This window comes from Mustela erminea, chromosome 7 (genome assembly GCF_009829155.1).
Source record: "Mustela erminea isolate mMusErm1 chromosome 7, mMusErm1.Pri, whole genome shotgun sequence".
NCBI classification, from domain to species: domain Eukaryota; kingdom Metazoa; phylum Chordata; class Mammalia; order Carnivora; family Mustelidae; genus Mustela; species Mustela erminea.
Window position 1 is genome coordinate 40,150,445 of NC_045620.1, and position 18,797 is coordinate 40,169,241.

The 18,797-nt window shown below is 36.2% G+C and overlaps 1 protein-coding gene across 1 annotated transcript in view; it reads left to right on the top strand.

The window, feature by feature from the left end:
* The window catches only part of MACROD2 (mono-ADP ribosylhydrolase 2), a 1,971,474-nt gene that overhangs the window by 1,214,668 nt on the left and 738,009 nt on the right, over positions 1-18,797 (top strand). Inside the window, exon 6 of the mRNA XM_032351448.1 lies at positions 6,395-6,516. Within this exon, the coding sequence (XP_032207339.1) occupies positions 6,395-6,516 (122 nt within the window). The remainder of the gene's footprint in view (positions 1-6,394; positions 6,517-18,797) is intronic.

The following is an 18,797-nucleotide window of genomic DNA, read 5'->3' on the forward strand; positions in this document are numbered from 1 at the left end:
AGGTTCAAGGTCTATCCATGTTGTCAAAAATGGCAAGATTTTTTTTTTCTATTTTATGGCTGAATAATTATTTTATGGCTAAATATTATTCCACTCTGCATATACAGACCACATTTTCTTTATCCATTCACCTATTGATGGACACAGAAGTAGTTTCCATGTCTTGGCTAGTGTTAAGAATGCTGCATGAACATGGGGGTACAGATTTTTTTTCAGCTCATGTTTTCATTTCCTTCGGATAAATATTCAACAGTGGAATTGCTGGATCTTATGGTAGTTCTAGTTTTAATTTTTTGAGGAATCCCTACACTGTTTTCTATAATAGCTACATGGAAATAGATTTAGTCATGTTGGCTTTTTCTATGGTTTCTAATATATCTACTGCAAGAGTTTTTTAATTAAAAAACATGCTGGGGAGCCTGGGTGGCTCAATGGGTTAAGCCTCTGTCTTTGGCTCAGGTCATGATCTCAGGGTCCTGGGATAGAGCCCTGCATCGGGCTCTCTGCTCAGCAGGGAGCCTGCTTCCCCCCTCCCTCTCTCTCTCTGCCTGCATCTCTGTCTACTTGTGATCTCTCTTTCTGTCAAATAAATAAAATCTTTAAAAAAATAAATAAATAAAACAAAACATGCTAACCAAAACAAAGGGAAGTCCTGAGTTGTGGCCATTGTAAAATATGTTCATAAATTCTTTGCTACTCTTACCATCAAGAGGAGGGGTTTATGTGTCTACATTTGAAATGGGTGGGATTGTGGGATAGTTGCAACCAATAGGGATAGGGGTAGTGATACTATGCAACTTCCAAGGTTGGGTTATAAGGGTGACTTAGCTTCTACCTCTGGTATACTTGTTTTTGGAACCCTGAGCTGTCACGTGGGCAAATTGACTACTCTGAGGCCACCATGTTGTGAGGAAACCCAAACTAGTCTCTATGGAGAGTCCCTGAGACTATATGAAGAGGGAATGATGTCAGTCCAACTCTTAGCTGCTTTATCACCACCACTGTTCCACTACCAACCATGGACTGACTGCAACCATGGGAGACACCCTATACCAGACCCCTTAGCTGAGCCCTTTCAGAATTTCTCACCCAGAGGAACCATAAGAAATAATGAAATGGTTGTTACCACTCTTAAGCCACCATATTTTGGGGTAGTTTTTGTTTATTTTGTTTCGTTTCATGGGGTATTGTTTTTTTTGTTTTTATCCATAGCAATAGCTAACCAGAATCTGTGTGTGTACAAACTATGAGGTAAAGGCGATGGGATTCATGATAAACATGCCAAATTTTGTATATACAAATGTATATCATTTCCTTCAATTAAATAGGCACCTTAGGAAAACTTTATCTATAATCACATTGCCATTGTGATATTGTATCTCCCCATGTGAATGTACGACTTTGGACATTTTATTCTCCCTCTCTGGTTCCCAAACAAGGGAAAACAGATGAAATTTTCTATATAGTCCTTTTCATTTCCAAAAATGTTTAGCTACTATTCAAAATTCTTTGATTGCTGAGATATATAAGATGTATATGTCTATACTACATTTCCACTATAAAGTGTCTAGGATTCAATTTGCATATTAAGATTGTAGTGAAATATTAAAGGTAGATATTAAACATATAGGAGAAAAATGCCCTTTTGTCCACCATTTGAACCATGCTTTTAACTGAAAATAATTACTTACATAAAGAGATTGTTGACAGTAGCAAAATAAGGAAAGATAAACCTAGTGGAGTCATTCTGTTAAATCCCTTGGAACTGTATCTTTTTCAAGAATATTTTCATATTTACAGTGATGTAAGATCATCTTTATAAAGCACAGTAACAATCTTTGTATATTGTAGAGTATGGTAGATGGGATCCAGGAACATGGTTTAATAAACCATGTACCCTTTGTTTTAATGCTTTAATTAATTGTTGAGTAGGTAATATATTCATATAATTTGAATGTAAAAAAAATATAACAGACAAACACTGAAAGATCTCCTTCCCATATTTGCCTCTTCCCAAAGGTGAGACAGCCACTTCTCTGCCCGACACATGTCACACGGACCGTGGGAGCTGAGGGGCTGTCAGAACCATTACTGTGAAGGTGCCTGGTCCCCAGGGCGCCCCACGCTAGGGGAGGGGAATGGCCATGTTCAGTGTTAAGATGTGTAAAAAAGACAAAAAAAAAAAAAAAAAAAAAGGTTTTTTAAAAGTGGGGGAAAACATCCAAGTACTTTAACCACCACGCCAGGTGAAATGATAGAGCTCATCTTCCTGACACCAACTGTCAATGCTGGAATTTGTATTGTTTTGTAAGGATTTAATAAAAGTCATAAAAACTTTTCCATCATGACCCTAGTAGGGAATCACTGTAATTAAGTGCATGTTACTCCTTCCAGAGTTGTTTTATGAAAGTATTAGATTAAAAAAAAAATTACATTCTGTCCTTCACCTGTGGGATATTTTTACACTAATGGTAGCATATTAATTATACCTCTCCACATTTTTTACTTAGTAATATATCTTCACTATCTTTACATAACCACATGTAAATACCTTCGTTGCTCTTTTTACAGAAACACAATATTTCATTGTATAAAGGCATAATTATTTTACTAGTCCCTATTGATGGACATTGAGGTTGCTTTCAATCTTTGCCTGTCATATACAGTGTTATAGAGAATGACCTGTATAAATGCCATTTTGCATATGAGTAAGCATATTATCTAGGATATATTCCTAGAAATACAACTATTGGATCAAGAGGAGTCTACATTTATAATGTTGATAGGTATGTAAAACACTGTCTCTGGGGATGGGACCAGTTTGCACTTTATTTGTATAAGCATGTTTGAGAAACTTGAACCATGAGTGCTGCTCGTTTATCTGGACAAGAGTGAATTAGACTACTTAGAATCTATAGATCTATTCTTAATAGGCAAACAGGAGAGGAACTGAATTCAAGAACAGCAAAGAATCTTATAGGCCATCTTATTCAACTCCTTCTTTTAACTTGGAGAGGGAAACTCAAAGAGGAGAGTGACTTGTCCAAGGTCACACAGATGTGGGACTTCTGACTTTTAATCAGGCCTGAGTACTTAAAGTGTGATATACTTTCCATATCAGAACAGAGATGATGACTGTCGTTTCTGCCTGTGTATATAAGATGTCTTGGATATTGCTGCTGTTGGTGGTGGTGGTAATTGAGCTTCTATATGCACCAGAAATCAAATTAAACACTTCTGTTTACATTATCTTATTTATACCAAGGAATCCACAAATTCATGTGCAAGTGAAAGCATTATCTATGGATTGAATGCATTTATCTCACACATATGTATCTACTATCAAGATGCTATTGTGTTCAACAAAATGTAAATTAATGTAAAGCCTCATTGATGTTGTAACAGCTGTTTTTCTCAAACTTGTTCTCCATCAATGGATTTTGAAACTAGTATTGTGGAAGGGTAGTCTGTGATATTTTTGATATTAGAAAAAGGATCCTTAATACTCACAAAACTTACAAGCCCCTTGTTTAAGGTCTTTTGTAACTGCCCAGGCATCATTTTGTTCTCCATCTGTCCCTGATACAAAGGTAAATGTTAATGAGGCCACACATCTCAGAATAAACCATAGAGATCATCTAAGCAGTTCATTTGTTTTGCAGATAAGGAAACCAAGACAGGGGCCAGCGAAAGGGTGGCTTCATCTGGAGCACTTGGCAAGTCAGGGTTGGAGCTGGAATTGGAAAGCAGACCTCCTGAATGAGTTTTATAATGGGAAAAAAGGAACTTGTCAGTGTGGAAGAATCTCTCCTAAGTGCTATGAACAATTAAAATAATGAAGGAAATTTACTTTTGGGCCTCACATTGATTTCACCTTCAGCTTTGTGGATCTGAGAGGTCATTGTGTTGGTCGATAATAACACTTGATCTTGGATGTTGTAAGTTTAATATAGAGCATAAAATACAGGGATCAATATTTTGATGTTGAGAAGAAGGCTCATTGATTGGCTGTTTGTCCTTAGACTTTTAAATTAAATGGAGAACTGAAGAAATGTAAGGAATAGCTTTTCATAAATCCCATTTAAGTTATGTGGACAATGATGTCTACAGGGAAAAGCAAAGAAAAAGGATTTTTTAAATGTCACTATTTTCTCCTTTTATGGACTCTCTCTCTCTTTCCTCTTCCCATTAATGCCCCTAAACCCTGTTTTTACTTGGCTCGAGTAGACACACCTTATGACCCCAGATAAGAGGCACTTATTCTTGACCTTCTCCATCCATATTATAAGGAATCCAAGGTCATACCTTTTTTCTTCTTTATGTATTAAGTATTTGAGGTACAGAGGCATTTGGGAACAAGAGAAGAAAACAAAATAAAACCCATGGATTTGTCCTTTAACAATGGCAGTGAGGGTACTGGAGTTGCTCTGGTATAACATTTCCCAAAGGTAAGTTTGTAGAAATTTAGTCCCTTGAAGTACTCTGTAAAACATAGTTTTTAACAGTCAAATGTATTCCATTCTGTATCCCCTCTGGTTGAGATTCATAATCAATTGTTGCATACTGAATGTCCTGAAAGTCCAACACTAAGATAGCTGTTTTGATTTAATTTCACCCAGTGATTCCCAAGTGTAATTGACCTTTAAACCCACAGCTTATCATACCCACTTTTGGGGAATGTTGTTCTCTAGAATCCTGTGTTGTTACTCTACAGCTTCTCTCCCTTTGGATTCATTGGGGGATTTAGACTATCGTAGCTAGGCACAAACAGGTAGTCATGAAGGGGAAAATGAAGTAAAGCCAAGCACAACCTTCCTTCTTCACGTATTCTAGCATTTGCTTCAAAATGGAAACTAATGTGAAATATTCAAATAAAAATTCACTACATCTGGTAGAGAACTTGCATTGCTTCAATAGATACAGCTCTTATGTGTTACTCTATTATTAAAAATATGATATCACTGTGTGCTGGGTTTTTGTTTTGTGTTCTTTTTCTTTTTCTTTTTGCTAGACATAACCTAATCTCCCTTTGTCCTTTCCTATGTTATTGGGGTTCTCACTTTAAAGCAACATTGGCCTGTGCAAGAACATGTGCATGAACTCGCTGGTGATGTTTCTGCCTGTTTTGATCACAAGATATCATCTTTAATATTATTTGACAAGGGTTTTAATCAACATTTTGAGGATTTCTCAAACATGAGATAATACCCTCAGTATTTTGAGTATTTAGTAATCTGAGTATTTAGTAGGCAAACAACGAAGATTTTACCCTTAGTGACTTATTTTCTGCCATTTAAATTTCCTATGTAATTTAAGACTGTTCCATAGTCTCACTTTTGTGATGTGTTCTTATCTTGTCATTGTTGTTGAAATGAAGTGGTACTGATTGGACAAAGCAAATGATTTCAACTCATTATAATAGTCCAGTAATATTAGACCAAATTTGTCCTTCTGATCAAACATGATTAGTTGTTGTTACTTACGTCAATGAGATGGGCAAATAATCCAGATTAACAGCTAAGACTTGAAAACGGATGTTATAATGCGTTCAAGTAATTTGGTTTATAATTTGAGTTCTCTCTTATGATCCTTACAGACTTTAAAACTGAAACAGTTCTATTTCATTACGTTCCTAAGTGAAAAAAATTTATGTGTGTGAAGGTATTAAAAAAACACAGTGACTAGTTTTATGTGCCAAAAAAAAAAAAAATCTAATTCTGTGTTTTAAATATAGAGGTTGAAAGTATAGATTGCTTTTTGAAAGTTTTAATATAGTAAACAATAGTAGGGACTAGTAGGGACTATTATGCCTAGCATACCTCATATATGTGAGGATTGGTAGGTTGCACTTTAAAATTGGTAGAGATATTTTAAAGTTATTCCTTTTAGGGTTATTACTGATTGTTACAAATTATCTTGGCACATTCTCAGAAATTTGTCCCTTTTTATTGTGTACAATGCCTGGAACTATTGTCTTATTTATAAGTAAAGTGATGTGAAGCATTGGTTCTTCTTTCCCATGTCAATTCAGAATGCTCATTTTGCAGGCAATTATTTCTCAGTTATTTCTCACCAAGGGTTTGTCTTTGGCCAGGGTGCCAATTATTCACATCTTGTATTATAATCTGTCTCACAAGGATCTGACCAATAACAATGAAATAATTTACTGGTAGGGGATGCCCTTTCACAATTATCACCTTCCTGGGCAACTGCCTACTTTAAGAGGCTGTGCTATATAAAATCTTCTACCAGAGAAGCATTTGCATCATCAATAATTCTTAGCTTGCTTATCTCCAGGCTCCAGCACAAATATCTACAATAAATAAAGCACCGTTTATGTGAAAAGTGAAAAATACCTTGCTTATGCTATTTCTCCTTCCTTTTGCATGTGCAGATGTCATCCATACCGTAGGACCAATAGCCAGAGGTCATATTAATGGTTCCCACAAGGAGGACCTTGCAAATTGCTATAAATCGTCTCTGAAGCTGATGAAAGAAAATAACATCCGATCAGTTGTAAGTTCTTTTCTGTTTCTTATTTCTTACTCTTTTCAGCCTTTGTATTTGGGAAAATAATACCATCCAAAATGCAGTAAGAAACCATTTCTAAAATTCAGAAAACTAAGGTTAAGGTTCTTAGTAAGTGATGTGCTACTGGCTATCATAACTCCACTCTTTTGTGTGCCCTAAATATTTGCTTAATTGTGTGTGATGTTTTGGGAGTTAAAGCTATAGAACCATACAACTGGAGCCATCTCACCCACTTTCTTTCATTATAGTGCCATTACCTTTTGGAGAAAGGGTGCGTGTGGGCATTTTAATTTAAAAGTTGATGCCCATTTGGGTCTTCTTAAATTAATAGTCTGTAGCTGGGTATGCCACATCCCTTCTCAATTTTATCAATTTAGACTGAGAGATTTCAAAAATGTGGATCTAATCTACTTCCTTACCAGTAGGCTGGGATGAAAGGAAGTCTCTTCGAGCTGGATTTGGGAGTATTTATTCACCTGCTTTTCTTTTGCAACATGTCCGACGTTTATTACATCTCAATTACATCAGGAAAACAAAAGTATGAGAAAAATGAGAGTGTAAATACCCAAAAGTAAGTTAATTCGGTCAGAATCCCTGGGATCTTTTCTCATAGATTATAACCTTGGTGGAACTGTGGGGCAGGAAGATAGTTTAACCCTTGACTTCTTAACAGGCTGAATGGATCGACATTACTTAGGAGGTAACAAAAGCGGAGGTTTTATTATTTGCATGAAGGAGTACTGAGAGTCAGACACATTTAGATAACCTTAGTTGGTTGCTGGGCTTTTCATGCATGATTATAATTTTGAAATGCCTTTTTCAATGTACATTGGTGAGTTTGCTTAAAATAACACTTTTTTTTCCAACACAATCTTTTAAATCTTTGCTTAATTATTAACAGAACATAATATTTTATTTCACTCTTTGATTTTTATTTTTTTTTTCTTTAAAAATGAATCAATAAGTAAGATCCCTCTGTCTTAGAGGAGAAAACTTGAGTTCAAAGAGAATGGAGCAAAAGAAACTATTAAACTTAGTGGGCTGATTTTGTTTTTTACAGCAAAATAAGGAAAATTAACCCAGGTGTGCACATTTAGGAATAATTAAAATTTTATCAATATGGCATATTGATTATAAAGGCAAGGGACTGAAGTGCTTCAAAAAATGGATATGTATGGAAGTTTCTAGCTTCTCATTCTTTTCAGGTCTCAAGGTCTATATAGACCAAGTGACCTGAAAAGAATTAGCTAATGAATTCTCTGGCATAGCTAATGATTCCTTTTCTAAAGCCAAAAGAAAGTAAGAAGATGCTAGCCCACTAGAAATAGTGTAAAAATAGCACCCATTCTTTTAATAGGAAAAAAAAGTCTCTAACGATGATGATCTTAAAACAATCATATCTGCTATTACATTACTTGCTCCCATTAGGTAAAGAGTGGGAGAATTATGGACTAAGTTCAATTGACTTTTGTCAGATGACCTACAGATAGACTAAAGCAATGCTCTAATCATCCTGGGATTGGGATTAGGTCTATCTAAATACCTTGGATGATGATTTTGAGGGGTTAATTACATCTTACTTGGTGCTAAGTTAGTCGATGATGCTAAACCAAAGTCATTTCAATATTAATAAAAATAAAAATGGAGGTGGAAAATATTTGCAAAACATGAAGCAAGATGTCCAGTTGAATGGATTTTCTGTCAAATACCTTGTCTCTTATTCATACACAAAACATCTATTTTCCTTCCTTCCTCCCTTCTTTCCTTCCTTTTCCCTTCCTTCCCTTCCTCCCACCTACCATCCCTCCCTTCCTTCCTCCTTTTCTCCCTCCACACTCTCTACTTTCCTTCCTTTATTCCTCCCTCCCTCCCTTCCTTTATTTAAGAAGGAAGTGGGCTTTCTATTTTATATGGAATATCATGTTCTTGACCAATGTTTAAAAAAATTACAATGCTGATACAATCACATCCTCATTATGTGGAGAAAATGGAAAATTCTTAGAAACTGATTACAATTGGATATATGTTTTAATGTATTGGCTTATACTTTGTGTACTTATTTTAATAGCTGGGGGAGAGAGGGTTGATATAAAAAGCCTGGCTATTAAAGTGGAAAATAAACTTAACTTGAGCTCATTTATATACATGTCACAGAAAATTTCTCATAAACCCTTTTACCAGAGGTAAAAGTATGCTTAGTGTTTGCTTTACCAGTTGTCATGTGTGATGATTGATAAGCCATGTCGATATTCTGTAGCCTCAGTTTCCACCTACAAAGAATAAGTAAATTATTAGTGTTATCTCCAGTCTCTCTAATTCAAGAGGCTGTTATGGGGATCAGTTGAAATAATGGATGTAAGATATTTGGAAAAATGTAATTCTCTATAAAACTCTTTGGCAATATTACTTCAAGTATAAGTTATTTTCACATTTTAGGTTTTGGCAAATTTAGGAGATTGAGATCATTCTTGCTTTGACATCTATTCTGAAAACCAGACCTCTAGACATTTATCATGTCATCTCTTGACGTTGTTCAGTCAGAAATAAATTATTATCAAGTATTCAGTTAGTACTTTCGCAAAAGAAAAACTCATTTTTTTCCCCTCTCCTGTGTAGGGAAAAACCTTGTCCTTCCTCATCGCACATTTATTCTTTGTGACGTCTCCTTTGCTGTTCACACAAAACATTTCACTCTGGTCACCAAATATGTGGAGGTTTCTCCTCATCCTTGCAATTCTCTGGGACACCAGCTGGGTATCCTACAATTTAATGCAATTCTGACACTATCTACTTGAAGATAGTGTCAGATCCCCTAGGTTAAGGGCTCAGCTCCATAAGGTTACCTATTCCCCAAACCCCTACACCTAAACCCTTCAGATGCCAGCAGCAACCTTGGGTTATCACCTATGTTTCTGAACCAACCAGCTATAGATCTAAGGTCCCAACAACCTCCTCTTGGGTTCAATTAATTTTCTAGGAGGGCTCACAGAACTCAGTGATACACTTACATTTACCAGTTTGTTAAAGGATATGATAAAGGGTATAAATGAACATTTAGATGAAGAAGTACATAGAGCAAGGTCAGGGAGGATCCAGACCACAGGAGCTTCTGTCCCTATGGAGTTGAGGGCTTCTTTTACTCCTCCGGCGTGGTTGGGTTTGGCAACCTGGAAGCTCCCTGAACCCCTACTACTGGAATTTTATGGAGACTTCCTCAGATAGGCATGGTCAATCATCAACTCCCATTTCTAGCCCCTTTCCCCTCTCTGGGGGATGAGGGGCAAGGCTGAAAGTTTCAAGCTTCTAATCCTTGCTTGGTCTTTCTAGTGAACAGCCCCCTTCTAGGAATAATCCAGGACCTCACCAAGAGTTACTTCATTAGAATAAAAGATACCCCAAGTGCTCCTATCACTTAGGAATTTATAAGAGTTTTTAGAGACCTATATCAGAGATGAAGTCAAAGACAAGTATTATATTAGAGCAAAAGATGTTTCTAAGTTCTTATTACTTAGAGAATTATAAGAGTTTGGGGAGCTCTGTGTCAAAAACTGGGGACAGAGACTAATATGTATTCTCTATTATCTCATATTATATTTATTTGACAATTAAAACCACTATTAATGTTTGTAACTATTAATATCATCTTATTTATAGTCATTAATGATGTAATTGTTATTATTACCAACTCATATTTGTATTGACAGTGCAGAGCATACCACAGAATCTATTGCTCAGTACATGCATTGAATTAAATTAAATTATACCAGTCTTGTCACCACACTTAACTATCTTAAATTTATATTCTAATCTTTAACTTTTCAAAAAATACTCTTATATCATGATGGTTTCTCCCACTATGTGTCATTTTATAACAAAGCTACAAAAAATGAGTAAGGATTAACTAGTTAAAGTGGTATAGTAGATATGTAACAAAGTAACCATAAAGCAATATGGTTAAATACTGTAATGATCTGGACCAGCTAGGCTGTGCTACAACTATAGACAACCTCAAGATCTCAGCAGCTTACTTTCAGAGACCTTGGCTAATGGACATTCTGTCATCTCATAGTTGTGCTCTTTTGAACTGACAGCCTGCTCAGCTTTAGAACAGAAACCTTGCAAACTCATGCATGAACTTTTTACTGTCTCAGCTTAGAAGCAACAGACACCATTTCTGCTCCCATTTCATTGGTCAAAATATTCACATAGCCCTGCCTACCTGCAGGGGGCTAGGGAAATATTCCTGAATAAAAGAAATACTTGCCAGGCACCACTTTTCTGCCAAAGTTAAAGCAAAATCTTGGAGATCACAACACAGGTATCACAGATTTCTGAGATTTCTGCTTTATTCTTGTATCTCCAAAGAATTTTTTTTTTTAATTTTACTGGAGGTAAAACAAAGAGTTTAATCATTTATTTACTTTAAAAAATATTAATAAGACTTATTGTGTGCCAAGACTTTTCTTTGGGAGGGGAATGAACAGAGAGATGGGGAGAGAGAGAGAATCTTAAGCAGACTCCATGCCCTGTGTGGAGCATGTGTCATGCTTAGTCTTAAAACCCTGATATCAGAACCTGAGCTGAAATCAAGTCAGATGCTTAACCTACTGAGCCACCAGGTACCCCGCTACTAAGACATTTTTAAGCATCCTCCTAAATCCCAGAAGATATAATGGTTGTCTTCAAATACATAATTTGTCTCCATCTCCTGCCCATCCACACAAATAAATAGATAAGATCATCATATCCATTGTATGATTTGAGAGCATTCTCTCATTCTCATCACTTTTACATATCTTCCCACAGATGTCTGGAATTCCATAATTAATGAGTAATTTACGATGGCCAGGCATTGTCTTTTCTCTGCAATTTTCCTTTAAAATGCAAATACTCACGAGATCTGTAGATAATTAATTTCCTAATACCTTAACATGAAGAAATTCATCAAATTACTTTTCACTTTGGCAGGATAAATTAGAGGATGATAAAAGTGCTCAGGGCCTCAGCCTGGGGGAGGAGGGGAATTGGAAGGAGGTCTGGAGGAAGTTTGGGAGAAACAAGAAACACAGTGGGATACAAATAAATTTCACTTAGCTTCAGTTTTTTGCTAAAAAGAGATACCCTTTAAATACAGGGGAGGGGAAAAGTTACATGTGATTATCTAGAAATAAGGTAGTTATTTGCTTTTGGAGGTGTTGTAGACAAAATTTTTCACTATGAAAAAATAATATTCTTTTATTAATTTAAGAGAGAATGTTTCCTTACATTTCTCTCCTCTGTCTATTCTTCTTGGTGGCTTCTTTTCAGTATATATCTACATGTTTGCTTTAGGTTGTAAAAGGATAAAAGTAATCAATAAATCCAATGGTTCATTTTATAGTGGCACGTCTCTTCTATGAATTATTAATTAGCACAGCTTTATTAATACTGATGAATGTTTAAATTTATGATTTCAGTCATGATTCTTCTTCTAAGTCTTACCATAAAGGGTTTCAAATGAAAAGTCTGACCCATCTTCCATGCTTCCTAGACCTCGTTTGTGCATGTACCTTATTTCTTCCAACCTACTTCAAATATAATTCACTTATTTTCCTCCAACCACAAATTTCCCTTGGGCAAGATTCAAATATATGCAGATTTACTTGTATATACATTATCTGCAACCTTGAGAGTGTTGATTCCAGGATAGGCAAAAAAATGTAGGCAACATGGAGAGGATAATTAGAAATAGGAACAGGGGGAAAAAGTTGAAAGAAAAGTCAGAGTGTAGATTTTCTCAGCAAAACCTTGGGAAGGATAAAGGTAGGTGTCAAAACACAGGTCTTAGAAACACAGTATTCTAACACATGTGGCTTGAAAAATGAATAGTCAGATTGGTGAAATTCAACAACTGCATTATTTTAATGTCTGGGACAATGCTGTGTCCTGAGAAAATTAAAGGGGTATTGTGGGACTTCACTTATGCAGGATATCCTTTTGAATGTATATTACCTAAATCATATAAAGGAAATTATTTGTATTGGTGATTATCTTGGTTAAATCTAAGAGGTGAGTGTAGGGTTGATGGCAGTGAGGAAAGATTCCTTTTGACAAGGACCGTTATGAATAATATTGATGTAGAGGTACTATAATAGCATAGATATTATCTTATATGTCGTACTGTTTTTGTTGTTTTTAAGTGAGCATAGAAATATTTTATAAGGATTTTTGTAAGTTTGTCTTGCCCTCTATTTCTTTTCTGCAATATGATCTTAAATTTCCTCAATGGCAAATTCTACCAACAGTTTTACTTTTAGAAACCTAATCCAAGCCATTCAAAAAGGATCAAGTGATTTCTGCCCTCAGTATCAGTTAAAAGGAAAAGATTTATATCTGTCAGTGATACTAGATATTCAGGAAAACCCCTTGTAAGTGACAAAATATAGTGTACCCAGTTTGATGTTCTTTGAGGGAGAACATGTAATAAGAAAATAGATGTTAATATAAAAACGATCAGAATCTGAATATAAACCAGATTTTATTTAGGTTAAAAATGATTTTCCCATGAAGTGTAGCTAAAAATTGATATATGAATTTGGTAGTTTTATGTGATTATGAACAACTAAAAGTTGGGTGCTTGTTTTCATAGTATATACCTCTGTGATTTCTACTTAAGAACCATGCTAGATGATGTGTGGACTGTAAAAAAATAAATAAATAAATTTTTGCTGGTAGCAAACACCTAATGCCAATAGAGATCCCTCAAAACTGGATGGTTTTCCCTCCATGAGTCATAGAGTTTAAGAAGTAATGACTTCCAATGGAAAAGACGACAGACCTGCAACTTCACTGCTTCCTCTAAGCATTGCAGCAATAAGCAAATTTGGAATTCTGTATTTAATTATTTCACTGCAGTGTAGGTTTTCATTTTAAGGCGTAGTCAAGTAAACCTTATTTTCTTATCCAAGTTCCCTTCTGAGAGGGTTGCCATGGCAATGAGTTCTCAGCCTGAAATTCTTAAATGCCGGTTTTATTTCATTATCTGAGTTTCCATTACAGGCCACATCAATCAATGCATTCCCTTCTTCAAGAAGACTTCTGCAGCCTTAAAAAGATGACCCTTTAATTTGTTACCTCTGCTCCCCTGCCTCACTTGGTACCACCATTTCCCAGCCAGCTCTTCATTTCAAAACAGCCTCTGCCACAGAGCCACGGGCGTGATCTTCTTCCCTCTTCTCTTTTTAGACAACATCTAGTCTTGGTTCTCAGCTATCTCATTTACGAAGGATAATGCTAAGTCTCTGTGTCTTTCCTAGCTGGGATTCTAACAGCTGTGTAACTAATGATACTATTAATAAATAACAAGAACAGAAGCATTTTTACACTTGCACTTCACTTTATAGTTTACAACAGTGTGTTCCTATACATGATCTCATTTGTTATTCAAATTGTCCAGCTAGCTCTCTATGTTTCTTTGATTAAGCCAAAGAGGGGGAAAAAAGGCTAAATCAGGACTTTTTTTTTCCTCTGTCTTCCCTGTGTTCACCTTTTATAAGCTATCCTAATTGGACATTAGGGGTACAAAATCTCGAATAATACTCTCATCAGGTCATTATTACTGGCAATAACCAGTGACCAAGGGCAGATAGTAGAGACAGGAAGGAGGGAGAGCATGGAAAGATGATAAATTCATAAGCCACACCTGGAAAACTTATAACTATACACCTAAACCCATATTTTCACATACTGCACAATTCATGCCTCCTGGTTGGAGAGATGACTAGAATTAGATCAGTCATTTAGCCAGGAGATAGAGTAATAAAAATAGTTAATATTTTTGAACCATCACTTGGTGCCAGACATTGTGTTTTACTCATTTAGTCTCTGAACTATCTGCGTTAGAGTGTGTTTTTTTCCAGAGGAGGAATATGAGCTAGAAGGGCCATAAGTAAATTGCTTAAGGTCTTACTTCTAACAAAAAGTGGGGGTGGGATTTAAATTGTGAAAGTCTAAATCCCATGCTTTTTCCCCTTCCCCTGCTTTTTTAATTTTTCTTTCTTCCTTCCTTCCTCCCTCTTTCTTTCCTCCCTTCCTTCCTTCTTTCCTTCCTTCCTTTCTTTCTGAGGGTGGTTTGGGACAATGCAATCCATTGGGGGGGAGGGTGCCACTAGCATTTGTGGGCAGGGCCAGAGATGCTAAGACATGTGAGCTGACCAGGCATATGCTGAGAAACTGCCCCTTATCCTGTACAATGTTTTAATGTTCTGCTTGACAGTCATACAAATAAAACCTACTTATAAACAATAGTGTACATTAAAAACGGAGCTTTTGCTTTCAGTATTAATGAACCACCATGAACATTAAGGGAAACTTGTGCTTAGTGTGCTCTGCATTTTGCCAATCATGCCATTGTTGGCCACACCACTTAGGGTAGTTGGCAACACAGCACACCTGTGTGAATCTGCATTTGCACGTTTTTTTCTTCATGGTGATTCCATGTGAGAAAGCACCTCTCTGACCACATCATTACGTGCTGCTTAATTCATTGTATGTGACACTAGGCAATATGTAGTCATGCCTGACTATTTACATGTTGAAAACAGAACTTGACTTTGTCACTTTCCTTTTATATCTCTTTCATATTACCCCTATAGCATTATATAGATTTTTTAAAAAATTATGTATTGTCTTAATTTGGGTTCCCCCTGAAACAGACCCTGAAACAAGGATTTGTGTACAAGTACTTTCTTTAGGAAGCTAGGACAGGAAGCACTGACAGAAGTATGGGGAATTAAGAAAGGGAAGAGAAGGCAGCCAAGAGTCAGGTTATAAGCAAGCTACCACTGTGGGTGGCAGAGGCTCACTCCTGCTGGGGAGCTCTGGGAAAGTATGTAAGACCTGCCTAGGATTTGTCCCATCTGGAGAATGAGGGGACCTGGGCCATTTATCTTTGACTTCCACTTGTGGGTAGCTGAGGACTGCTCCTGGGGGATTAACTCCCCAGACTTTCTTGTCTGCTCCTTGGCCAGGCTGAGAGACTACCCTGAGGCAGAATCCCATAAGGGGATTTGCTGGAGGTGGGCAGCTGCTGGAACACTGAGTTCTGGGAGGATGTGGGTGGGTCACTGCCACCTTCTGCTTCATGAATATAGCTGAGTAGTCCTATTTATAGATGTCATTTCAGCATACTCAAGAGGGCTTTTCAAAACAGTTGCTGTAAAAAGAGAATGTTGGGTCTGATTGAATTGCGAACTGTTGGGTTAAGTTAAACTGAGTTTCCAGTAGGGCAATGTGCTAAACACACGTTGCCCAGAGATTTTTATTCTTGAACTCAGCATCCAAATTCTCTGCTTCTTTAAGTATAGTGTGATGTACAGGTTGTGAGGATGGTAATTAATGTGACTAGTGTTATAACCTAAGGAATGAACAGAGTTATTAAAAGTGAAATTAATTCTTAGGTAGTAGAGAAGTAGTATCACAATATTGTGTCAGCTTGGTTGAATTTTTTTCCTCATCATCTCGGGACACTAAATTTTGATTCATCACACAAACAGCAGAAAAGTTGGCTACCCAAGGTTGGATGTATATAAAATCATTCATCAATTAGAAGATGCAGTACATGTTGAGGGTAAGCAATTGGATTAGGTAGTTAAGTTTGAATTTCTTTTTCCCCAATATAAGGATTCTGCCAAGTTATGTCTTCTTTTAACATTTTGGGAAATGCATTATCTTCTGTTTTCTTCAAAAATCTTTCAGGGGCACCTGGGTGGCTCAGTTGGTTAAGCATCCAACTCTTAATTTAAACTCAGACATGACCTCAAGGCCCGGGTCAGCCCATTCTGGAGTCTGCTTGTTTCTTTCCCTCTCCCCTGCCCCTCCCCCTGCTCATGAATGTGCTCGCTCTCTCTCTCTCTCTGTCAAATAAACAAATAAAATATACATTTTTAAAATGCTTACAATATGCCTATGATCAATTATTTCTGAAAGGTTATCTGAAACTTTTTGCTTCATCTTTTATAAGTTTGAAAGAATTATTTTTTAGTCACTTTTACATTCTGCACATGTAAATCTACTAGCAAAGACCAAGGAACATATATTTAAAATTAAAATATGAAACATCTCAATTTATCCAGATTTGGTCCTTAATTATTTTCAGTTCTTTGCATCAGGCTAAGGAACATTCCCAGGAAAATCATTACTGTTTCTACAACAGTGTCTTTCAGAGGAAATACTGGCCTAGCACACTGTCAAAGAAAGTATATTTCAGTGAAATTTGTATAGGACCCATAAACAGATTTGCAATGCAAACGTTCGTTTTGAGTGTTTTATTTTTCCCTGACCTGAGCTGCAGTTATTAGATCACGGTATCATGAGGAAAATAGTCAATTCAAAACACGGACCACAGAGTCCCGAGCCTACCATTAGATTTGAACAACAGGGCAATTTTGGCATATATCTAGAGGGTTAATAGTCTAGAGCCACGGCAGCGGCTTTAAACTGTGTATTTCTTTCTGCAAATGTTCAGATACGTTTTTCAGAAGAGCCATTTCAATGTATAGAATCTAAGGTATTCTTAAGTCGTTAAACTGAGAGACTAAAAGAGCAAAACAAATAAACCGATACCACTTTTAAAATAAAAAGAAAGCTGCCGGTATCAAGAACACTCTCTAGACTTGTTTATGCACTATTCAGTAGAATTATAAAGATAATTGTTTTTCATGAAAAATATGTTACAGATTGAGTCCTAGCCACAGCCTAGCCATCTTTGTTTTGAACACTTACACACTCCTGAAATGTGTAGAAGGTGAAATATTTGCTTGGCAGGTGTCTCATGGAAAGAATATAGTGTTCCAGTTATAATTATGGCCCAAGTACAGCAGTGTATGAACCACCCAGAGCTTTGTCCCTAGGAGTTGAAAAACTAGTAGAATCTTTCCATCTCTTCTGAGCCCATTGTTTGGGAAATTTCCTTGCTGCCACCCAAATGTTTACAAATATAACAGAAAAATAAATAGAAATAAAAATGTAATAGACAACAATAAATAATAATGGAGGTTGATCCCAACATTTTCACGAGGCTAAAATGTGATCATGTTTATGAAGTCCTTAGGAGATTTCATGGTTAAGTTTCACTGGTAATCATTTGTCCAGGAAATACAAATTGAGCGCTACTGCTATGGTCCGGTCACTGTTCCAAGTCCTTGGAATATGTTGGAGTTTGTGAAGCTTACATTTTACTTGTAGTAATTTTCATTATAATGAGTAGTGGTGTTAGTACTATTGTTATTAAATAGTTTGACAATATTTCTAGATGCTGTGGATTTATTATTATTATATCCCTGGGAAAGTATCTCTAATATCATTGTCTGGTACCTTATTTCTGTGATTCCTGAATCTTCGAAAATCTAAGAAAATAATAGAGGTGAGTATGGATTCAGCAAATGGCAGTTCTGTGAAACGATAATAACAGAATTCTCAGTCAACACGTATCCATAAAGAAGGATTATTATGTGACCAGCCCTGTAAAGATAGCAAGGAACCATAGAAACAATTTCTAAAATTATTTAAAATTTTTTCAAGTGCTCCCCATTTTAGAAACAAAGTCTCAAAGAGACTTCAAAGATTCTAAACCTAGTAAAAATAATTCAAAATAAAATAACAATACTGAACAGTGAAAAAATGCAGGAAAGCCCAATAGTACTCTGATTTTCCCCCCATGGTAACTATTTTTTTCTCTTTAAATTGAAATATCAAAAAGCAAATTATTTCACACAAACTAATAAACAAATATACAGGTTTCTTTGTTTTTGTTTTCGTTTTTGTTTTATTTTCCACACATACTTCTTGTCCATTGACTGATCCAGAACTAACGGTGCAGGCTGGGGAGAATTAGCAAGAATACCCCAGACTTTTGGAAAAGGCTCCTCAAACCTTATAGAAATCACAATGGCTTTTACATCAGTTACGTTACTTAAAAATGAGCATGAATCTACATACCTCACAGTCTAATGTACAAGAGCCTCACAGGGTGCTGCAAAATGCATGCAAAAGTGGGAGCCAAATTTGAATTTAACTTTCTCTTGCAAAGGGCAGAGGAATGGCTCTGCACTTAGTTTGCATAAATGAAGATCTCTCGCTTATGCCTTTCAGGGAAGACTAACTACTCTGTCAACTCTTTCTGCTTCCAGTTTTACAAAATCTTGCTTATCTGATTAACTACAATTGCCACTACTCTAATCATGTGTATTCATGAGTATTTGTGGGTCAAGGTCAAGGGGAAAGGAAGG